A 22,706-nucleotide genomic window follows, 5' to 3' on the forward strand; every position below is an offset into this window, starting at 1 on the left:
TCCTCTCTCTCTCTCTCATGTGACGGCCATCGTTCACTTGTTAGACCCGAATATCTCAGCTGCCTGGTCGTCACACGTGGTTCAGTACTTAACTACATTGTCCTGTACTTGTCCAACCCTGCAGTTTAGACTCTCATTTCCTCCACAGGGTATACCCAGAGACATCCCCCGGACCATCATATCCCCGGACCTCTCTAAAAGAGAGTGCCCTGAGGATGAGTCTGGCGACGAGTCCGAGATGCCGTTCAGACGCAGACCCAACCTTAAAGTGGTCAGCGTAACATCTTACTGAAAGCTGACTGCGGTCGTGCCGATCCAGTATTTAAAACTGTACCTGAAAATATATTTATTATATTAGCTGGCCTTACTGCTCCGTACGAAGATTGAATATACTGCCTGTTCACACGCAATGATTGAAATCAGAGAAGATATGGAAACCTTTCACAATGCAATCACAAACATACTTATTATTACATATCAGCTCTCAAATATTACAGAATATATTTTTAATTCACTAGTGTCAAACAAATATCTTATACTTCAACTTCTTACACGCACATCTCACTGGTCTTGAGAACCTCTAATGTGGATGCACCAAACACAAGGTCAATGGCCTTCTGACTGATTATAAATGTTTGGCTTGTCTAACCAACCACTGTCCCTGGCTGTTCGAATTTAAGCCACTCTAGATTGGTAAAAGTTAATAGAAGCACATTACATGACCTCCATCATTCTTTTCTTTTTCCTCAGAAGATTGAAGTAAGCGTAATTTGCTGAAGACAGTTTTTGTCTCTTTTTTTCAGCTTCCTCGAGCAAAGTCGCCAATCACAGCTCCCAAATCTCCTGAATTTCCAGGTAACGCACATTTGACATTTGCTGTAGATCGCATTTCTCGCTTTCAGTGAGACAGCCTCAATCTCTGATTAAATGTTTTGCTTTTTTCCACCTGTGGACTAAAGTACCTGCACTGCAGACCAATGGGGACTTTCTGGACTGCAAACCTTTAGTCGCCAGCCCTGTAAACACAAACTGCTCTAGCACGCCTGGGTCTCCGTGCAGCTCAATCGATATCCTCAACAAACTTGTGAGTTTTCCCATTTCATCTTGTTAGTTTCAATTTGTTCAGTAGGAACTACGAACGTGTTTCAAGGATTTAGAATGCGTTTGGTAATAAAGGAGGTTAAATTGAATTATAATCAGAATTAGAAATGAATAAAGCCCTTTCACAATATTGTTCTGCTTTCTCCTTTGAAGGAAAAAAAGTCCAAGAAAATCAAACTTGTACAGACTCACTCAGACTTTCCCCACTGTCAAATGCATGATTGTACATGGCCTTGAATGAAGGTACCTGGATAGAACACAAAACTGTATAACCGAAACTAGTAGAGGCCGTGTCTCCCAAGTTTCTGTTTGTGTCTCAGATACAGTTAAATTATTCATTTAAGCTTAGTTACACGGCTAGCTGATTTCCCCAATGTTTATTTCCCCATGCCATGAGTTCTGTGGTATGTTTAGGTAATAAATACCAGGTTTTGAATGTTTTAATACCCACTCACACATGCAGAATCCCACCCCTCCAGAAACAAAAAAAGAACACACACTCACACTCCTGCACAAGGAAAAAGACTGTTGGGAGGTGAAGACTGAGGCATGTTCTATACTGGAACGGCAGTATAGTATAATGCGTAAGGAACTAGCCTTGTAACCTAAAGGCCACGGGTTTGATTCCTGGGTAGGACACTGCCGCTGTAACCTTGTGCAAGGTACTTAACCTGCATTGCTTCAGTATATATCCAGCTGTATAAATGGATGCAATGTAATGTAATGCGTGTCGCGCTGTGTGTTTTGGATTGCGCTTTGACGGTAGGACGTTCTCTCCTCTGTGCTGCATGACAGCATCTCAGGTGTCGCAACGACAGCATAATGTCCACAGTCCCTGAGCCCCCGGGGAACGACTCCATCGTCAGGAGGAATAAGGAGGGAGAGCAGTGCTTCCTTCCCAGGAGGTAGTGCCTTCTTTTCCCCTTTATTTGCATGTTGTATCAGAGCGATATTTGCCTTATTTACAATGTTGTGGTTATCTTGTTATTAGTACTATTGATTGTATTTTTATATAGTTATAAAACCATTGTGCTTACAGCACTGCTTACTTAAGATAAATATCCAGCTAATAGGTGCCCATATATCCATTCATATCATTAACTTTTTGCTGGAGAAATGTCGGTAAAGTCATTTTTCATTTTTTGATGAATGACCAAAAAGTTTCATCAAGGTTTTTAGCTATCCTAAATAGTACATACTGTGTGTATTATCATTATAATGGGTTGAGTGCCATGCATATTAATGAAAGCTCTGCAGGTACTAATTCACAAATGATTTTTCTGTGCTTTCAGTCCATGTGATTGCGACAGTGGAGACAACATGGAACTTGGAGGTAGAGTATCTGTTCGTCATCTGCCCTGACATCCCCGGCCCAGAATGCATTGTTCACCATTGACTTTACAAGCAGCTCCATTCATAAATAAACAAACTCAATCTATCAAAAGTAACATAATGAATTAAGTCTTCTTGCATTAAATGTATTCATTCATTTGTTTACTTATTTATTCATTAATTGAGTCATTTATTTATTTTAAATTAGGGAATTTTTGGTCCTCCATTCAGATGAAGCTAGTGCACCACATATGTCCATCTGTGACTTATTTTTCTGAATTGTTTTTTAAGTTAAAAAACTAATTTTAAAAAATGGATAAAGAGAAATGCATGCGTGACTGAGGAGGAAACCCAGTTTGGGCTTATCTAGGCCCAAATAGATATAAACATAGTCACTACCAAATTCCCATATCAGTATCAAGTAATGCTAAAAGCTAAGCCGTAAAAAACAAATTTCTCCAAACAACAAACAAGAATAATAACAGATTTATTCCTTTTCAAATCTTTTCGACAACGGGGCCTAAGTCTCTTTTTATATACAGACTAAGACAAATCTAGCAAATGTAAATTATAGTTCCGCAAAGTAACTCCATGATATTTGACTGAAAACTGACCGTTAGATGATTTATGCATTGGTACATGAAGACTCTCGGCTTGTCTGGTTGAATAATGAATTTGTGAATTGATAGCAAAATAATTATTAAAGGAGGTAAATCAGTACTCTCTTATATGTCACCTTGGAGACATAAGTACAGGTTTGAAGAATGTTCATGTCAAGGATATTCAGCAACTGTAATTTTAAAAAGAGTGGTACACTTGAAGCACGAGGTTTATACAAAGTTGCCTTTGTAATAATAAATGTCTGCGGAAAAATAATTTTGTGCTCGTAAGCTCTAATTTTTTCCAAAAATTCAAAGAGATTTAGTGACCTTATTACAGACAAAACCAACTTGTTTTCTCTGAGAATGTTTCTCAATCATATTGTGTTACTGACAGAAAGCCTACAAACACATATGAGCACTGTGCATTGAATGCACAGAGCACGTTTTGTTAGGAAACTATTGCTGCGCCAGCCAGTGGTCAGCCTCAGCAATCACAACCTCATAATCAACCAATCACATTCTACACATTTTCTTATACCATCCAATCACATGCGCACACAGCCAATGGAGATCTCTCCAATGCTGCTTATTGCCTGTGCTGCTTTGCATTTGCATGCTGAAGCACAGAAATGTGCTCACCTTGCACCACCCCAGCTACCACCTGTTCTCTGGCTCTGCTTCTAGGTACTGGAGGGGTATCTGGTATTCCTCGCGTTTAGTAGCAGTGATGTATCATGCTCCCTGTTAGATGGAGTAGTGCACTCTGGTGTGTGCACTGTAGTACCTGAAGCACATCCATTCAACCAAAAATGCATATACTTATTCGTTAAAATATTTAATCTAAATATGTGAGTTGTCCTCACTGAAATCTAATATCCCCAATGTGGTGAACTTCATGTATTACATTTACATTTTCCGGAGCATTATAAGTGTGCAGGCTTTCTTATTACACGCCTTGCTATTTCATTGGCCTACAGTACCTCCTTTACTGTTGGGACTTCTGTGTACCACTTCAGCTGTTACTGTGCTTAATGACTTAATGTCAGAACAGGGAACGAAGCAGACTGACTCTTCTGCAACTCCTGTGTTCCAGACGAAGAAAACGAAAGGTTCTCACACAGCCCACCCTCTGTGCACTCCTCGTCTTCCTCGCACCAGTCCGAGGGCTTGGACACGTACGAGTGGGAACAGGTCACAAACATCTTCCGGAAGTATTCACTGGAAAGGTAGGAATGAAACACTGGCCAGAAGCGAGTTCGTCTAGGCAGCTGTCTTATTTGAGGAAAACCACTGAGGAGGGCGTACAAGGAGTGTGCCAGACCATAAATGCTTTGCTCTGCCAGCCCTGTAAAATAGCAGTGTTTCCTTATAAATCTGTCTTGTTCAGAGTGTATGGCATATGGATAATAGTGCAAGAGTAGCAATTAAACTTTCCCGATTTGAAATAGAGGGCTGATTCATTACTTATAGAAACACCCCTTGTATATCAACTTGGAATATTTAGTAATGTATGTAATTTCATTGTATAATATTATAGTCAATAATGCCTGTATAACAAGCTTTTAAATTTCACTGGAAGGTCCAATTTTAGTGTCTAAAGGAACAGAACAGAATTTTGGCATTTCAAGATGTAAAATGAATGGTTTTTTTAAGTGTAGAACAAGAAAGGAAATATCGTTTTAATGACTCCAAGATGGAAATGGGCTGTCTTAAACAAATGGGCATATCTTTGGTCATTTAAAAATTACTTTTAATTGGGCGTCCTCAAAATGTGTGTTATTGTTGGACTGTGGAGGCGTATTGTTCAATGTACAACAGGCTAAATGCCAAAACGCAAGTGATGAAAACCATGCATTGTTTTCCTCAGGTTATGCATTAATAAATCTGTATAGTTTCTCCAAAACACCATGGCGTAAAACACAATCCATGATACTAGAAATGCAATATCTATGGGAATACCAAGGCCAGACGCTGCCTTTAATGTGATATTTTTTTAGTCCATAAACAGTTATTTCATATAAAATCCTTCTGCACTCCTTATTAAAACTACTCATTGTTAATGATTTTTTTTTTGATTATTTTTTTTACAAATGAGTCCATTGAGTGACTGACTAATTTGATAAAACCGAAAACTGCAGTTATTATTATTTTTTTTTAAGTGAAAGTTTACAGAAGTGAGTTTCTAAAACCATACCTTGTCTCTTATCCTGACTCATGTGAGACTAATCTCCTGCTTCTCTGCATTTCTGTCTGTCTTTCACTTAGCAATCATAGAAGCCAATCTCACAGTAATGGGAGCGGTCCTTGGCACGGAAATAGCATCACAGGCTGCAGCATGGTTTGATGATCTTGCAAAATGTTCAGAGCGGTTTTCTTTTTTTCCCTGCGTCCTTTTGTGTCTGTGTCGGTATGTGTGTGTGTGTGTGTGTGTGCGTCGGTGTGTGTGCGTCTCGGTGTGCGTGTGTGTGCGTGTGTGTGTGTGTCGGTATGTGTGTGTGTGTGTGTCTGTGTCGGTGTGTGTGTGTCGGTATGTGTGTGTGTGTGTGTGTGTGCGTATGTGTGTGTGTGTGTTTGTCGGTGTGTGTGTGTCGGTATGTGTGTGTGTGTGTGTCGGTGTGTGTGTGTGTGTGTGCGTGTGGGTATGTGTGTGTGTGCGTGTGTGTGTGTGTATGTGTGTGTGTGCTTGTGTGTGTGTCGGTATGTGTGTGTGTGTGTGTCGGTGCGTGTGTGCGCGTGTGTGTGTGTGTATGTGTGCGTGTGTGTGCGCGTGTGTGTGTGTGTATATGTGTGTGTGCGTGTGGGTATGTGTGTGTGTGCGTGTGTGTGTGTGTGCGTGCGTGTGTGTGTGTATGTGTGTGTGTGTGTGTATGTGTGTATGTGTGTGTGTGTGTGGGCCCTCAGACCGTTCCGGCCCTCCATCTCCTCCTTCACGCGGCCCTGCAGCACCCTGCCGCCCATGCAGTGCGCCCTGCTTCCCGGGGACTCCTTCCTCTCCGAGGTCACGCTGATCGGAGGCAACGTCACCGGCATCTTCGCTTCGTCTGTCCAGCCTGGCTCCAGTGCGGAGAAGGCTGGCATTAGAGAGGGACATCACCTCATGCAGGTAAAATTCGTAGAAATAGAGCGTGCCGACTGACTGCAACTAATTTAATAGATGTTATGATTCCATGACTATTACTCTACACCAAAGGTGGGCAACGAGGGCCTCACCGGTTCTGGTTTTCATGCCAACTTCCGGCCTTAATTACTCAGTTAGCCCTAACTTTTACGTCATCTGAGAGTCTTGATAAGCGCATAAACAACAGACAAAGACTGTTTTTGTGTCTCTGTATGAAACGTGTTACTATGATCTAATCTACGAGTGAACCAGTGTTGTTGTATGCAGCCAGTCGGCTCATTTAGCTAGGGTAATTGGTGGAAACGAAAACATGCATACACACCGGCCCTCCAGGAAGGGAATTTCCTGCCCTTGCTCTACACCCATATGTAATAATGCTAAGGTTGGCACCAGGCTACTTCTTGGCTGTTAAATTCCCATGAGCGTTGGATAACAGAATCTGAGACAGCATAATCTCTAACAGAGGGTTCCGTGCTCTTGGCCCTTTGTGACCTAGCTGGACGGCTGCATTCGGGGAGAGAGCCAGAGTATCCCATTGGACGCCAGCACCCAGGAGGATGCCCACTGGAACCTGCGACGGTGCGCCGGGCAGATCCGGCTGCACTTCCGATCCAACGACGAGGGTGAGCTGAGAGACCTCTTTAAAATGGAGTCGCGTCCTCAGGCCTTTCGGTCCCTCTGCCGGCCTTTGGGTATTGAACTGATTTCAGAAACCGGATACTACAACAGGAGATTCTTTGAAACATTTAGAGTTTAGTGCTGTCCTCCCTCTGGGCTTCCATCTTAACATCTCCTCAGACATACACCTTATTTTACCGCAGAGCAACTTCATTTGTAATGTCAGATACACAATGCAGAACAACCGTCGCATTAACTTGTGCTTCAAGGTTGTTTAAGCGCTTGGCAGCCGACACAGCAGATTGTCTGAGCTGCCGCGTGGCGTGGCACTGAAACTGATCGACCTCCGTCAGGTTACCGGAGGCTGCGGAGGGACTTGGACGAGGGCATCCTGGTGTCGGGGGACTCCTTCTACATCCGCCTGAACCTGAACGTGTCGGGCCAGTCGGACAGCTGCTCGCTGTGCATCCGCTGCGACGAGGTGGTGCACGTGCTGGACACCAGGCACCAGGGCAAGTGCGAGTGGCTGTGCGCTCGGGTCGACGCCTTCACCAACAAGGACCTCGAGAAGGGAACCATCCCCAGCTTCTCCAGGTGAGCCCCGTGAGGACATTCTGTACACACTGGCTTTTAACTGACGCATAGTTCACCAGACATTTGGTGGAATCCAGGCCAGTGTGCTCTTAAGGGACCTTTCAGACTGGTCACATTTGGAGAGTTTGTTCCGAAACTGAGCTTGTTTATTTCCCTGTCTTGTTTCATTTTGACAAGTGGGAAAGCAAAGTTGCCCTTTGTTCTGAAACTGGAAAAAGGGGATGAGTCCATTTGGTCAGAATGATCTTGGCTCGACTGCAAGTGAAAGCTGTCCTGAATCCAACCAGTGTGAAAACAATTGCCCTGAGACCGAGAATCGAGCCCAACGACATGGAAGCATTGTCACTGTTTTGGTTAAAACAAGTGCGATTTTATGGTTATGTCTTTGTTAGCTTGCATGCTTAAAGTAGCCTAGATTGAGGCCAAGTAAACTTTTAATTGCTATAACGCAAATGTCAAAATGACAAACAGTAGAGAACTGCTCTGGTCTACAGAGGGTGCTTGGTGTAGATTTGGTCTGATAAAACATTCATGATCATCTGGATAGGGTATAAAAAATTATGTTTAAAGTTTACTGGATATTCAAACATCATGTTGTTCTTCTTACTGTTGGCATAAACTTAGGAGGGACCACCAAAAAAAAACACAGCAAAAAGAACCACTTTCATAATGATCCCATTGTAACCTCCATTTACTTCCATAGTGTGGCTTTTTTTTACCCCAAGAGAAGTTTTTTATTTTTATGCAAAATGGGATGGAGTTTGTCAGAAGTATAGTGTGGAACAAAATGGGAAAGGTGTCAAAATGAGGCATCAAATTAGTTCTTTTTTGAGCAGTCGTAAGTTTGTTAGCAGGTTTCAGAATGAATCTTCGAACGTGAGTTTGTGAGAACTTCTGAATTATCTTGAAGGCATGAATCATCAGCTGACACTGAATCACCAACTGACGTGTGCCGGAAAGGGAACCTTGTGAATTTATTGAAAATACTTTTTCTTTTCTTTTTTGTTGCAAGAGACAAAAATGTCATGTAACCCGCAGACTGAGGACAGTCTTTTTTTAATCATCTTTTGCCTCAGGGCCCAGCAGCTCCTACTGGTGAAGATCCAGAAGCTGATGTGCAGGGGGAGCAGGGAGGAAGCAGACAATATTCACACCCTCAGGGTGAGAGCTTCTCGGCTAAAGAGCACCTGGGTGTGTGTTCTCAAAGCCTAAAGGCCAGTTATCAATGGATTCGGTCTGGCTCAAGCTTAAAATAACTAGGTTTAAGATTTCCAAAAGATTCTGCCCTTGAGGGGAGTATCCAGTTGGCCTAACCCTGCACACACCAAATAAATGGCTTGTAAACATAGGTTAACACATTCAAACAAACACTTTCCACTTTACACTTTCATTTCCAAACAGAACTTCACCCAGCGACTCTTTAAGTGCTCATTACATAATACTTGATCAGTGTCATATGTCTTTGGAGCTGAAAATGTACTTCTGGAGGAAGTCAAATACTGATATGATTTAAAGAGATAGTTGGCAGTTCATATTTTTTCCTAGAATACCTTATGTGGTGAACTGACCCCATGTTAGGATTGGTTACATTTTAAAATGGTAAGCCGTTAGTATGGTCGCTGGTAAACACTACATTGTGATTGGTAAAGAGACTAGCATATAAAGAGATGAAAATGTAGTTTCTAGGGAGAGAGAGTGGTGCAGCAAGTGCTGCACGGCTCGTGTGTTGGGCTGTTAATTAAATAAAGCATCCATCACAGAGTGGTTTCGCTTTACGTGCCAGAGTCCATGAGTTTATTCCTGAAGTTCCATATTCTAGCTGTTTGTCTGTCCGCGCTCCCTTTTCATTTTAAATCCTGTATGTCCTGAGCAGGGACATAACACCTTACAGCCTGAGGAGGCCACACCCCATCCCGACTCCAAATCAAGTCCTCGGCTGTCCCGGGCAACCGTCTTCATCTGTCAGATACTGCAGGTATGCATCCACACTGCAGGTGTGCATCCACACCGCAGGTATGCATCCACACCGCAGGTATGCATCCACACCGCAGGTATGCATCCACACTGCAGGTATGCATCCACACTGCAGGTGTGCATCCACACTGGTTTTCACACTGCAGATATGGAAGTATCATTCTGCGTCCGAAATCATACTAGCATACTAGTATTTAGTACCCCAAAATAGTATGTGAACATTTTTAGTATGTCCAAAACCATAATCAAATAGCATGCAAAAAATACCCAGATGTTATATTACATCTGGTGAAAGGCCATGATATGCAAACACTGGACACTACACTGGCATAAGTATTCCTCAATGTACTGTTATAGTTCACGAGCCCAAGCAACAAAGTGAACTATAACAATAATTATGGCCAGGGCGGTTCAAGCTAAAACTGCAAAAGTTGACCAATTGAAATCTATTACCTTTCACTATGCTTAGCAGAAAGAGGATAAAACCAATGGTTATATTTATGTTTTAAATCTTTTTCTGTTTTCCTTACACAAAGTCACATAATCTAGCTGCCGTCATCTAAGCGCAAAGTGCTGAAAATGGCGTGTTTCTATGACAGTGTAGTATGCCATACTTTTTTCTCACATACTCAAGTATGCTGAATGATACATATATAGTATGAAATACACAGTCTGTGATTTTGGTCACAGCCTTAGTGACTGCCCTCAGAAACCCGGGGAAAGAGCTTGGTTGGACCAATGATTTATAAATCAGTCACGTATATGCTATTGACTTGGTGCATGTTTTGTACTGCATGTCTACCCAAACAATCTCACCTTCATTTTAAAATACGCTGTCACTTTATATCTTGACTAAATGAATGCAAGCCACCTCTACCTTGTTACAGTTTGTAAGCAGAACTGAAAACAAGTACAAGAGGATGAACAGCAATGAGAGAGTTCGGATTGTGAACGGGGGGAATTCCAGTCTCACAAAACCCAGGTCTGATTCCCTGAAGCCGGAGGGTAAGAGTATTCACAGCCATCTTGTCTCTCGTCCGGCACTGATTTTGTGTAAACATGCTTTATTGTCAGTACATTAGCTGGTTTTCATCTTTTGCTCTCTCACACATATTTTTTGTTACTTATCATTTCTTTGTTTTAAAATATCTGTTAAGTGCTTGCAAGAAAAGCATCAAATAAATTGTGTTCTTGATCATCTTATTATTGTTATTATTATTATTACTATAAAAGCACACCTCTTCTATCATGCATGTAGTTCTGCAGAGCAAAGCTTCAGCATAACTTTGTTGATACAGACAGCGTTTTCTTTTTCACCGCTTCAGAAGTTGTGAAGTTGCACTTCAGCACATCGTCCTGAGGTTGAAATGCCATCTGCTTGTTGGACATTTCAGACACGGACTCGGTCAGTGACCTCAACAGCAGCCTGAGCCTGATCCCGTACAGCCTCGTCACCCCTCACCACTGTAAGCGCAAGAGGCCTGTCCTGTTTGCCCCCAACATTCTGGCCAAAACCATCGTGCAGAAGTTCCTTAACCTCGGAGGAGCGATGGAGTTCACCATGTGCAAGCCAGGTACGACCGGGAAAGAGGAGAAAACAGGCCTGTCTGTATCCAGTGTGGGTAACATGGCTGACAATAGCCTCTTTTGTGAAATGTAGGCCACTGTCTTGTTTTAAACATTGAACACAAAAGAAAACATTCTTGGCATCTCTGCATTGCGGGTATGCTGCCTTGCAGAACAGAAATATGAGTGTAAAATTTCCAATATTGCGTTATCCTGGAAGTGACTAAAATGACTGAAAGGTAAGAGCACTCAGTACATTTAACTTGTTGTGGCCTTGAACTGCATATACTTACTTTTTAAATTTATCCCAATGGCTGCAAAAAACCTGTTTGTGTGAAGACATTCTGACAAAGGAGGAGTTTCTTCAGAAAAAGAAGATGGAGCTGATAATCTACTCCAAAGAGAAGCACGCCAATACCTACGAGTACATCACTCCCGAAAATATTGAAGCTGTGGCTGAAAAGGTGAACATACCACACCGGGTTAACCTTTGTTGTGAAGACACCAACTTGTTCCATTCGACATCAGCTTTCCAAAAATACCAAACATGATTAGACAGTATTATGGAGAATCTAGGGTTTACATAATGCTGATCTAGTAGGATGTTTTGCAGCTGAGCACCGTCTATTTATCACACCCTGCTGACTCCCTGTCAGCACTGTAAACACAGTCCGTCTCCCTTTGGGAGTCTGATAAGGGGCACACTTCTGTAAACCTCCCTACAATCATGATAATGAGGAGAAAATGGAGGAAGAACACACGCATACACACACACGCGCGCACACACACGCACACACAGAGCCAAACCACGCAGCACCACTGCTTTGGTTCGGCTGTTTAGCCTAATTATGTTTTTTCCAGGCCAGAACACTTCCTCAGAATAAGTCCCAGAAGAGATACTCTGCCCTTCTCCAATGCCCATACTGCATGTTATTTTGGCCCTTCTGTTCCTGTGGAACCACAGACAATCCACAATAATACCATCATTATCTCCTAAGTGCTGTGCTTCAGTTAGGCTTGTACTCTGTGCCCCCTCCCCCGCCTTATTGTTTGTGGCAAAGCACACCATCTCTTATTCACAGATACTGCATGATTTATTTATCAACAGTATTAAAAATATCGTAAGGGGCTGCTGGGTGGCTCATCCTGTTTAGGCACTGTTCTAGCTAATGGATTGACCCCACGGTGTGGTATCGAATTTGGAACATGCCAGTGCCAACTGCGGGCGGCAGCCCATTAGAGCAATGCATTATTGGCGGTAGTGTCGCCAAGGGAACAGGTCGCTTCAGTCGAGCAGAATTGAGATTGACATTGAGGCGCCTGCAAGTCTGCCGGCTATGCCAAAGATGAAGAGACTTTATCCAACTCGTGTCCGCAAAAGTCTGATTGCGTCCATATAAGAAGTGGAAGTTTTATGAAAAATAGTGGAGAATAATAAACTAATGACATCGGCTTCTTAAACCTCTACGACCAAGCGGGTTTGCTAACATCGTCAGCATTTCAGCTCATGCTGCGTGGTGTCTTGGTGCTAACATCGTTAGCATTTCAGCTCATGCTGCGTGGTGTCTTGGTGCTTTCTGGTGTCAGATCAGGGCCAGGAGACACTTGGAAGGCTCGCAGGACTGTAATTAATGCGAGCAAGATTGTAACCGCGTGACAAGCTGTTATTCACAAGTCGCGATACCATTTGCCATTTTTGGATGAGCAGAGGACGACATGTGTGCCGCTCTTGCACAGCGTGAATTGGAAACACTTTCAGTTCACTTCTTCACTAATCGTGGATTATTTATCGCCCCACAGAATAAACACTGCCTGCTGGAAGCTGACCTGAACTGCGTCAAAGATCTACTCCGGAAGGAAATCTATCCGATCGTCCTCTTCATCAAAATATGTGAAAAGAACATCAGAAAATTAAAGTACGTAAAGCATCCAGACTACACCATTTAATGCAAGAAAGCGTGACAACGCTTTTTAAAGGACCCCTTCCTTTCTCCAGTTGTCTCTCAATTAAAATCACTTAATTTTTTTCTTTTTCAGCGTGGTTTTGTTTTTGCCTTTTGCAGATATGAAACATACTGCACGTGAAACGCTACTCGAGGTTTCAGTAAACTGAAACACAAACAGTGTCTGACGTGAGCGGTTTGAGTAGTGTGTGGAGATAGCGTTCAGTCACAGCAATCAAAGGTCAAAGCTATGGAAAGAGACTGCAGGTGGAAATATTTACAGGATAGTTGTTTCGGAGATCATAAATCGCATGAGCAGAGAAGGGGCTTCCCACACATTACACTCAGACACATCAGACAAAATTAAGGCATTCGCATTGGTAAAATGCATGCTGGGTATTTCTATATAGAAGCGCCACTAGTACACATTCTTAATGATGATTGCAAAGAGAAACATGACTGTCGTTATGAGTGCATCATGAAATACAGATGCGGTAAAACAAAGAAAAAAAATGCATGCCACTTCTAAAGGCTGTTTTTCAGTATTATACTGCATACTTACGAAGAATCCATCTTTTTAAAAAGGAATTTTAAGCTATTAATATTAATAATAGTAATAGTTTTGAAACATTGCTTAGTCATGTACATTTTGAGAAAAGGAAACACATTTTTGTGGCTTGATTATAACCAATTTTTATTTTTTTTTGTCTTTGTTTGGCTCATAAATAAACAGCAGTTACCGCTCTGTATTTTATCAGATTTTACTTCCTTTTTTCTGCAGGAGGTTGCCGCTGAAAGTGGACTCAGAGGAGGACTTCCTTAAGATGTGCCGTTTGAAGGAGAAGGAGCTGGAGACCCTTCCTTGCCTGTACACCACAGTGGAACCGGACTCGTGGAGCGGGGTAGAGGACCTTCAGAGGGTCATCAAGGACAAAATCCTCGAGGAGCAGAAGAAGATTGTGTGGGTTGAGGAGGGGCTACTTGAGGAGACGTTGCACTAACCGAAAAGCACAGTACTGACCTCCAGAACATTAAATGGCATTTTTCTAGTTCTCAGGCAGTTCTCAGAAGCTCACTGTCACCGTTTCTGGTATAAGCGGAAACCAGCACGAAGCTCACGGTGTGAACAGGAAATTACATCATCATGCCACTGGTTACGATGTTTTTTTCTCTGCAGTGAACAGTGTGGATAAACAAGAGGCTGTGTAGAATGAGAGTGGAATCTGCAGAATGCAGAGTAACAGGGTGTCATTAGAGCAATGGCCTCAAAAGGACAGTCTTAAAAATGTGTGTTAGCCCATTACAGTCTTGCCTTCAGGGCATGCCCATAAAACACAAATCTACCTACACACCACATTTCATAACCAGTAACTCGTACTGTAAAATGTTACCACTGTTTTCATGCATCTGGTCGAAATGTAGGCTGATATGTACAGCAAAATATACCTGAAAAGAAAGACTAAATATTCCCTCTTATTTGCATAAAAACACAGCCTGATTCCCAAGTGAATGACGATCACCTTTATCGATCGCCTGTGAGTTAATGATGCATTAATCAGATTTATTTTTCCTCATATCCCAAGGTTTTATTTATTTGCTGTTATTTATTTTTTTGTACAGCTTAGGTATGAATAACGCACAATATCACGTTATGAGAAAACATACTGTGTGTATTACTAGGTCTGAATCTTGCAACCTGGTCTATGATTCTCAAATGTGCGCCAGTGTGATTAGCATTACATAGGGAAGGATATAAATGAATGCTGAAGGATCAATTTATTGCATGTGCCAATGTAAATGACCCATTTTCATACGTTTTATGTGCATGTGTGCCACCTTCAAACTGCCCTGCTTGGAATTCCCCAAGTGTGAAATCTGTTATTTTTTCTGAGCCTTCATTCCCTTCCCTCAGCAAAACCTCACAGCTGAGATTACAGGATTAGTTCAGCCCATTCATATGAACTTCAAGGAGCTACAATATGTATGGAAGTAACTCTAAAGCAAATAGGTTTGTAGGCATAGCACCAGTACACTGTACCATATTTCATGATAAGTAATATGTGTAAGAGCAAGAAAGCACTGTACAGTAAACTTATTAAATGCAATATTTTGCAATGCAAAGTCCTCAGTGTTTTTATTAACTCTATTATAATTCTATTATTAACTCTCTTATTTTTTTTATCAGTTATGTCATACGTGCTGCGATGGTCAGTCGCTATTCTTTAAAAGAACACAGAAAAGTGCCTTGATAATAAATATGAATTAATAAATGAATGAATAATGGAATAAATAAAGTAAATAAATTAATTAAACTGAAAATTAAGTCAAAGGGAATATAAGAAAATGATAAAGCACGTGACTTTTCTACAAGGAAAAATGTGTGCCATACATTCCCTACTGATCAGACAGCTGAAGAAAGAAATTCTAAACAAAGCTGTCAATGCAGAATAATTGACACTTATTGAAATGGTACAGTTCATTTTATGTTATAGCAAAAAGATGCAAGCTGCCACTGGACTCTTTGTTGTGCACCTGCAGGTGAATGAGTGAAATATAACTACAGTCTGCCATTTGATGGACAGGGAAGTGTACAAAGGTATGCAGTGGCGCACCAAAGCTGCAGTGATATACACTGTGTGGAGAGCTGCTGTATTGGTTCAATAATGCACACATCCCTGCTTGGTGTTAGGCAACCATTGACAACGGAAGTTTTTTTAAATGGAACATGGCCCTCTGACAATATTCAAGAGAAGTGTTTGGTTAGGTACACAAATAATTTAAATGAAAACAGTGTACATGACATTTACTTTGAGTATACATTCCACTTTATATGTATGTATGTATGTATGTACATAGCTATTTGTTTCGCTGACTGAATTTCAAGAAAATATGTATTTAAGGTGCTTACTGAAATTTTTACAAAAACCTTCTTGCTACTATTTACCACCTACAAAGTTCTCTTGTCCCTCAAATATGCCGCCAACCAACTAAAATCCCCTATAATGACAAGCATAAAGCAAACTGATTTTATTTTTTGGAGAACAGCCCAGAGTGGTAATTGTTGCAGACGGTATTTTCCCTAAGTCCTGGTCAGGGGGAAAACAACAGTAGGGGTGTCAGTAGGTAACTTTGCTTGTTCATCTGAATAACTTGTTTTAAAAAATCTCTGAAACCGATAAGAGCTACCGCCTTTCCTGATGTATTCTATAACTCAGACTCGCATGAATGAAAGTTAACCAGGAAAGACGGAAATATTTCCGCCCACCTGCCTGCTCATTCCCTCGCTCACAAACATCCGGCTCGTGTTCTCTGCTTTCCATACACAAGTCTGCACGTTGAGTGGGGGGTTGAAGATAACTGTCATTGCGCGCTGAACGACAAAGCTGAAATCATAATAATAAGAGAAAATAAAAAAGACTGGGAGCAATATGCGTCATTGACAAAAACAGTGGAAAATTTGGCGAGTCCTAACCAAGTTCTTGCAAGCGATTTTTTTTAGATGCGGTAGAGGGGGAGGGGTTTCTGATGTCATCACTGACGGTAAATCAACTTTCCACTGTTAGTTTTTGCGTCGAGACTACATCTTGGAGCGAAGGCGCAGGGAGCTAATTACAGTCGCTAACGCATTATAGAGCGATAGAGGAAGTGTGTCGCTGTCTCGCCTACCTCTCACTGTCTCACCGCTCTTAATTTGATAACAAAAAAAAAAAAAAAATCATCAGGAAGATTTGTCATCATTTGCCCCGACAGTGTCTTTACGCTAAATTTGATGAGGTGCCATGAGCAACTCTTTCTACCACCTATCATATCACAGGTATGACTAGTCGACTTTTAGACATCAATACTTGTTCTGCGGTTGCCATTGATGTCATACTTATGAACAGCACGGGGCATTAACATTGAATTACACTGAAATGCAATTTAACATTAGACTTTGGTGTAGGCTAATGGAAGATTGTCCTCGTTTTTTAGCTTTATGCAGGGGTACTGTGCGTGATGGAAAATTTAAATGTATTTTTTAAAATTACAGTAAAACTCTGTATTGCAAAATTGCAAAAACGAGGTGATTTACCATAATTTAAGTTGCTGCCTGCAGCTATCTCAAATTTTTTCCATCAATCACTTTTGGAGGAAGTAGGCTGTTTGGTTATTTTAGTAAACCACTAGAACCCATCTTGATTAGAAATATAAATAATTACTTCTGATCTTTCGTGTTTCCATATTGGAAAGATCAGTGACAAGCATTTAAATGAATCTCAATTGATGTACAGAAACTCACTCCGCAGAGCCTGATAATGAACTATTCTTAGTGATCTCTTACGATCCATCATACATCAAACCAGGAGAGAGGGAGTAAGAACATTTGTAATATTCGTACGTTGGTTCATATTTTTAGAATTCCGATGTCCGACATTCACTTAATCTTGAACAAAAAGACACACTCACACACACACACACACACATCTTCGTCCATCTCTTTCTCCAAATCCTTGCCGTCACTCCCCGGTCACAGTCAATCAACTTCTACTCATGTAATTGCCTGGACAATTTCCCTGGCTTTCATGTTAAAACACATTGATACTCTGATAACTAGCACTTCCCCCTAAATTTGATGAGCTGACAAAAAAATTATGAAAAAACAAAAAAGTAATTATGTGACTGTGGTGGCGGGGGTTTATTTGTCAATTTAACCAAGGGCGGATTCAGTGTAGATACAAAGCAAAGAAGCCTTGCAGGTAATAGTATTTGGTAATGGACACCAAACACTTGTGCTGAGAGATAATATCATATAGAGTAGGAGTTACCTGGCTTTCGGCTGGGAACAGCCGGGGAGAATAGCATGTGGACCTGCGCGAATTGGTAGCATTTGGCTGATTCATTTCAGATGGCTTCTCAGTCTGCCGAGTAGGACTGGGATGGACTCCATTTTATCGTACCCACAGCTGGGCGTAAATGCCGTAATAATTATTTTTTGCAAGAGCTGGTTTTTCAGCCACTCGCCTCGCTTTACATTCCGGTCGTGTGATGATACGGAAGGCCTTAAGATGCAGCAAAGCTCCGAAGAGTTGTTCAGTGTTTGCTAGCAGTGATCCCCCTGCCCTGCTCACAAGCCAGACCCAGGCCTTTGCCGTCTCGAGTACACAATTTGCTCCAGCAAACAGACTTATAAACATTCAGAAGCAAGCCTTCCAGCGGGAAACGTATCCGTTTGCTTTCTATTTTGTTGGCTACGCTTGTTTACTTCCTTGCAAAATATTAAACAGGATTAGGTTTCTCTTCAGAGAACATAATAGAACACTCTCTGAAAGGGCAAAGGGACTTCGACAAAGCATTCTTTTTAAAAAAAACGGCGAACCGTTCAACTGAGTTTAAGTTAAAAAATAAAAATAAAAGCTGATGGAACTTGGCCAAGGAGCTAAGGTCTAGGACAGTAAGTTTACTTAGTTTTTTCTTAATTTAGTTTACACTGAAATGAAACACACTGCAACAGGCAGATATTTGTGCGCCTTTAAGCACAAATATTTTAAAGAGGAATGGAAATTATTAGTCACTTTCTATTTCCGGCATCACTTATAGTTTCTCTGCTTATTCAGTTCACCCTAGATATGAAATAGCTGTGCAGTTGTTCAACAAAATAACCTTGAGCCTACAACACATGGAATTTGCATATGTACAATTGCATATATTTTCATAAAAGCTTTGATACTGTTTTCCCCCCTGTATTTCTTCGAAAAACACGGAGAACGAATGCACTTTATGTTCAGGTTTTACCTGCTACTTTTAAACAAGATAAGGGATCTGCAACCCTGGTCCTAGAGAGCTGTAGTATGTGGTCTGCTGCTTTTGACCATTTCCTGACCTTGCACTGTCACGTCACAGCAAGAAGGTTGTGGGTTTGAATCTCGGCTTGAGGCCTTTCTGTGTGGAGTTTGCATGTTCTCCCCGTGTCCGCGGGTATAGATAATGGATGGATGGTTGGTTGATTTTACAGGGAAAGCAAAAATCAGGAGACCTTCTAAATTTTCTGGGAAGATTTACAGACTTCTGTACTAATGTGATTGTATAAGTAGAAAAAAATCTCTGAAAGTTTTTGATTGGATGCACCAAATATTGGCCGCTCATGATAGAACATTTGCCTTGGTTCATGCCGTGTACATCCTGTCCCATTTACAATAACTGCTTATTTTCATCAGAACATGAAAAAAAAAATCCTCTCCAATTAGACGTAAGTACAACAGCCTAATAATCCTACCCTCAAAATACAGACTCTTTCTCAGGAAAGAAAGTTCTGTGCTTTAGGGGAACCATGAATACTGCTCATGTTTCAGATGTGTTTTTTAAATTTTTTTTTATTTTTACGAAAGAGCCGTCTGCGTTTATGGGGAAACGGTAACGTGGATTTAGTTTCGTTTTAGCCCACTGTTTTGATTCAAAATGCAACCACAGCTTGTCTCCTCTTGCTCTCCACAGACCATTAGATGTGAATGCGCTGAGGGACAGATACTCACTGATACTGTGCAGCACTTAATCAGTGTCAAAGGGAAGCTCTTGTAATGTACTTGGAAAGGAGGTGACTGGAAAAAGGGCACTGGGCCCAGGTGGAACAGAAACACTTGGATGGAAGTGCACAAACACTCGCACAAACACTATTCACAGCCCTCGTTTCTCATTGAAAAACCAGCCACTGGCTCTTCATGAAGTATTCATTTTGACCACCTTGGGTTTTATCTACAACTTTGGTATGACTCTCCAGCACTGGAGTTATACAGACTTGCAACAGGGCAAAAACTAATTTCTGCACAGGTGAGCTGCTGAGTGACTCATCCTGTTAAGGCACCGGTCTAATATGTGGTTGCGCCTCATGGTCGGACGATGAATCCTGGCCATGCATGTGGGCGACAGTGCCGCGGAGCGACACTCAGTCGGCTGTAGCGTCGCCCAATGAGAGAGAGCGTTTCGATGGATGGGAGTGTCCTTTTCGGTCGAGCTTTAGCGGTGGCTCTGGTACTTTTCTGACACTGTAACCGCGGCACGGGTGGATGACTGAGGGGAGGAAGAAGCAATGGCTGACGGTGCATGTTTCAGGGAGGACAGTGTGCATGTCCGCGCTATCCAGATCTGACAGCAGACTGTGCAGCAGTGAGGCAGGCCCAGAAATACAACTGGACATATCCAACTGGGAGAGGGAGAAACAATCAGGGATGAAAAATTGATTCAAAGGGGAAGAGAAACACGCCCCAAGGGTGCACAATGTGGCATGGGACAATTTGGGAGTGACCTCATCACAACTGCAGAGGTCCCGGAATTCAGTTGGTTTTTCTATCGCTGCTCCTCATGGGCCTGTTCAGTTTATCATTGTACACACTTTTTCTATGAAGGAGAAGTCTTTGTGTGTGTGTGTGTGTGTGGTGCAACAAGCTGAACCTGTGGCAAGAGCAGGAGCTCCTCAAACAGCACTTCCACCGTAAGAGAGGCTACACCACCTCACCAAACTGGGTGTCATTACCCACCGGCAAGAAAACACAAGTCCCTGCCTGGTCACAAGGATCAAGAATGCTTGAATTTATTTTCAGTCGTTTTGCCGTGATCAAAATGTGTGGCAGTTCCGTTGCTTTTCGAGAGTCACTTCAAGATATTTATATCTGCTCTGTGCTGATTTGATGTTTTTTTTTTCCTTCTTCTGTGAACCTGTAGCACAGAACAATTAACCCTGTACTTGAGAATGCACTTGAAAGCTTTTTCATTAAACATTGCCCAGCGCATGTAACGCAACCCTCCTAATAGGTTTAAACAAGTGAATCAAGCCTCGGAAATCAGAGACGACTCCACTCTCAACTTACGGCCACTGCGTAATAACAGATCGCGAGGCAAAAGTGTAATGCTATTTATATGGTAATGCATTTTGAAAGGTTTCCTTGATATCTGCTTGTCAGGTTCTCTATTGGAAGTGTTGGAAAAAAAGAGTACTTTTTGTTTTCACTTTTATGTTTCAATGCACCGTCTAATTAACACTCAGAATTCCAGCAAGAGTATGACAATGTGATATTTTTAAAACAAACAAGAAAGTCTTATTCCAGGCAGCAAAATAAAATAAATTCCTTTGTGAATTCAGCTATATAACCATGACAGCAATGTTAGTGCATTGTAACAGCATATGCAAAACCGGATTTGCTAGCCACAGACAGCCCAGAACCCCCACCCCCTCCGAACCAACACACGCATACACACACACACACACACACTCTCTGGATTTACCACCTCCTGTTTGATTCTTAGAACGCTGCCTAATGCTGGTGATGTGCTGGTGAAGCAAAACTAAACTAAATGTACACATGTAGGAGGGAAAACATATTTACGATGATAAATGAAAACTGAAAGTGCTAAGAAAAAAAAAAGAACATCTTCCAAAGAATGAGAGTTACTGCTAAGAATATTTAATATTCTCATTTATTGTGCTTTGGCCATTAGCTGCTATGTGACAAGCTCAAAACTGAATAATACACATGTAGTCATAGGTTCATCACACACCCTGTTGTTATTTCTCTCCTTTACTGGATTTATTCACACTGTAAGCTAATGTTTTGTGATTTTTGAACATTGAATCCTCCCTTCAAGTTAAGCTGCAATGTTTTTTTTCTTCTTTTGCGTACTCAGTCCTGCCACAGGCGTGAAAGGGCAGGACATTAAAATGTAGTCTAACAGCGCCCCCTACTGAGAAACAGCAACACCTCTAGTTTTTTTCTCTCTCCAAATTCTCTACCGTGCTACAGTTACAGCCACCGTTATTGCTACCCACCTTGCATCTGCAGGGATTAGTCCTCCTCGTGTAGCTGCAAGTGTACAGAAAACTCCACCCTTGTTCATTTCCCCTACTGGTAGGGCAAAGTGCAATTTAGAATCATTACGATAAACAATGCACAGCCTCATGAGATGAAATATAATACAATATTATAAGATGGCATAAAAAATAATAAAATCATAAATTATTGGCGCTACTTGAATTCCTTTACTGCACAGTAAAAAGCTTAGTGTTCATTTAACGGCAACAGGATTTATATCCAAGAGGGACAAAATGTACTCAATCAGGGTATTACGTACTCTATCAGAGTTGATTTTTAATAGTGAATATTTTAATGTGCATAAATCTGCGGTAAAGTCCCTAAAATTCAGGTATGCATCTGAAAGCCTGTAATAATAGCTTCACTTGGGGATATGCAATCAAATGATAAATGTGTTGTTATTGGCAAATCATAAGTATGCATTTCCTATATAAACAGTTTGCTCCTATCTAAATGATCAGACACACGCCTGAGCTCTCAGTCTCTTCTCATCCCTCTTGTGACTACTGACAGCCTTCTACTCATTTCACATGTGGTGACATACTGTGCTTGCTAAAGCAGAACTCCAAGTCATAAAATCTCCATAAATCACGTCCTGTAACGTATTCCTTCGTTGCAAGACCTCCTCAGTACCATGAGCAGTCATTGATATTCTTTAACAAAAACACATTTATTTATTAAGAAAAAAATATTTGCGACTGAATAGCTACGTTATGTTTCACGGGAATCTAAAGGAAACGTGGCGGTGAATTGTCATATGCACTTCATCGGAGAAACGCCCGAAAATGATATTTTCCAAATCAGGCGCACAGGACCAGTTATTGCCGTCGTTTGTATATCAATCTCAATCGCTAACATGATCATGTTAGTGGTTTCCTGCCACTGAGACTGAAACGATGGTTATGGCTTCACGCCTGTCTAGGATGTTAAATGCGGTCTCTAACCGTTTGAAGAATATTAATGTTTTTGTCAATGTTGTAGAACTCCATTGTTTTAAATTACCAGTAGTGATTGTTAC

At 41.5% G+C, this 22,706-nt stretch overlaps 1 protein-coding gene across 2 annotated transcripts in view; it reads left to right on the forward strand.

Annotated features, from left to right (window-relative positions):
• card11 (caspase recruitment domain family, member 11) overlaps nt 1-14,969 on the forward strand; it is a 39,321-nt gene extending 24,352 nt beyond the window's left edge. The window contains exons 9-24 of one of the 2 annotated variants that reach the window (XM_064315268.1): nt 149-271; nt 804-855; nt 960-1,084; nt 1,897-2,006; nt 2,394-2,434; nt 4,129-4,261; nt 5,937-6,138; nt 6,650-6,776; nt 7,125-7,365; nt 8,442-8,526; nt 9,239-9,340; nt 10,227-10,344; nt 10,734-10,913; nt 11,245-11,369; nt 12,706-12,821; nt 13,630-14,969. In XM_064315268.1, the coding sequence (XP_064171338.1) occupies nt 149-271; nt 804-855; nt 960-1,084; nt 1,897-2,006; nt 2,394-2,434; nt 4,129-4,261; nt 5,937-6,138; nt 6,650-6,776; nt 7,125-7,365; nt 8,442-8,526; nt 9,239-9,340; nt 10,227-10,344; nt 10,734-10,913; nt 11,245-11,369; nt 12,706-12,821; nt 13,630-13,849 (2,100 nt within the window). In that variant the 3' untranslated portion in view covers nt 13,850-14,969. The remainder of the gene's footprint in view (nt 1-148; nt 272-803; nt 856-959; nt 1,085-1,896; nt 2,007-2,393; nt 2,435-4,128; nt 4,262-5,936; nt 6,139-6,649; nt 6,777-7,124; nt 7,366-8,441; nt 8,527-9,238; nt 9,341-10,226; nt 10,345-10,733; nt 10,914-11,244; nt 11,370-12,705; nt 12,822-13,629) is intronic. The other variant, XM_064315269.1, reaches the window with a different exon arrangement.
• The last annotated feature ends 7,737 nt before the right edge of the window (nt 14,970-22,706 follow it).

Source organism: Anguilla rostrata, chromosome 17 (assembly GCF_018555375.3).
Source record: "Anguilla rostrata isolate EN2019 chromosome 17, ASM1855537v3, whole genome shotgun sequence".
Lineage (NCBI taxonomy): Eukaryota > Metazoa > Chordata > Actinopteri > Anguilliformes > Anguillidae > Anguilla > Anguilla rostrata.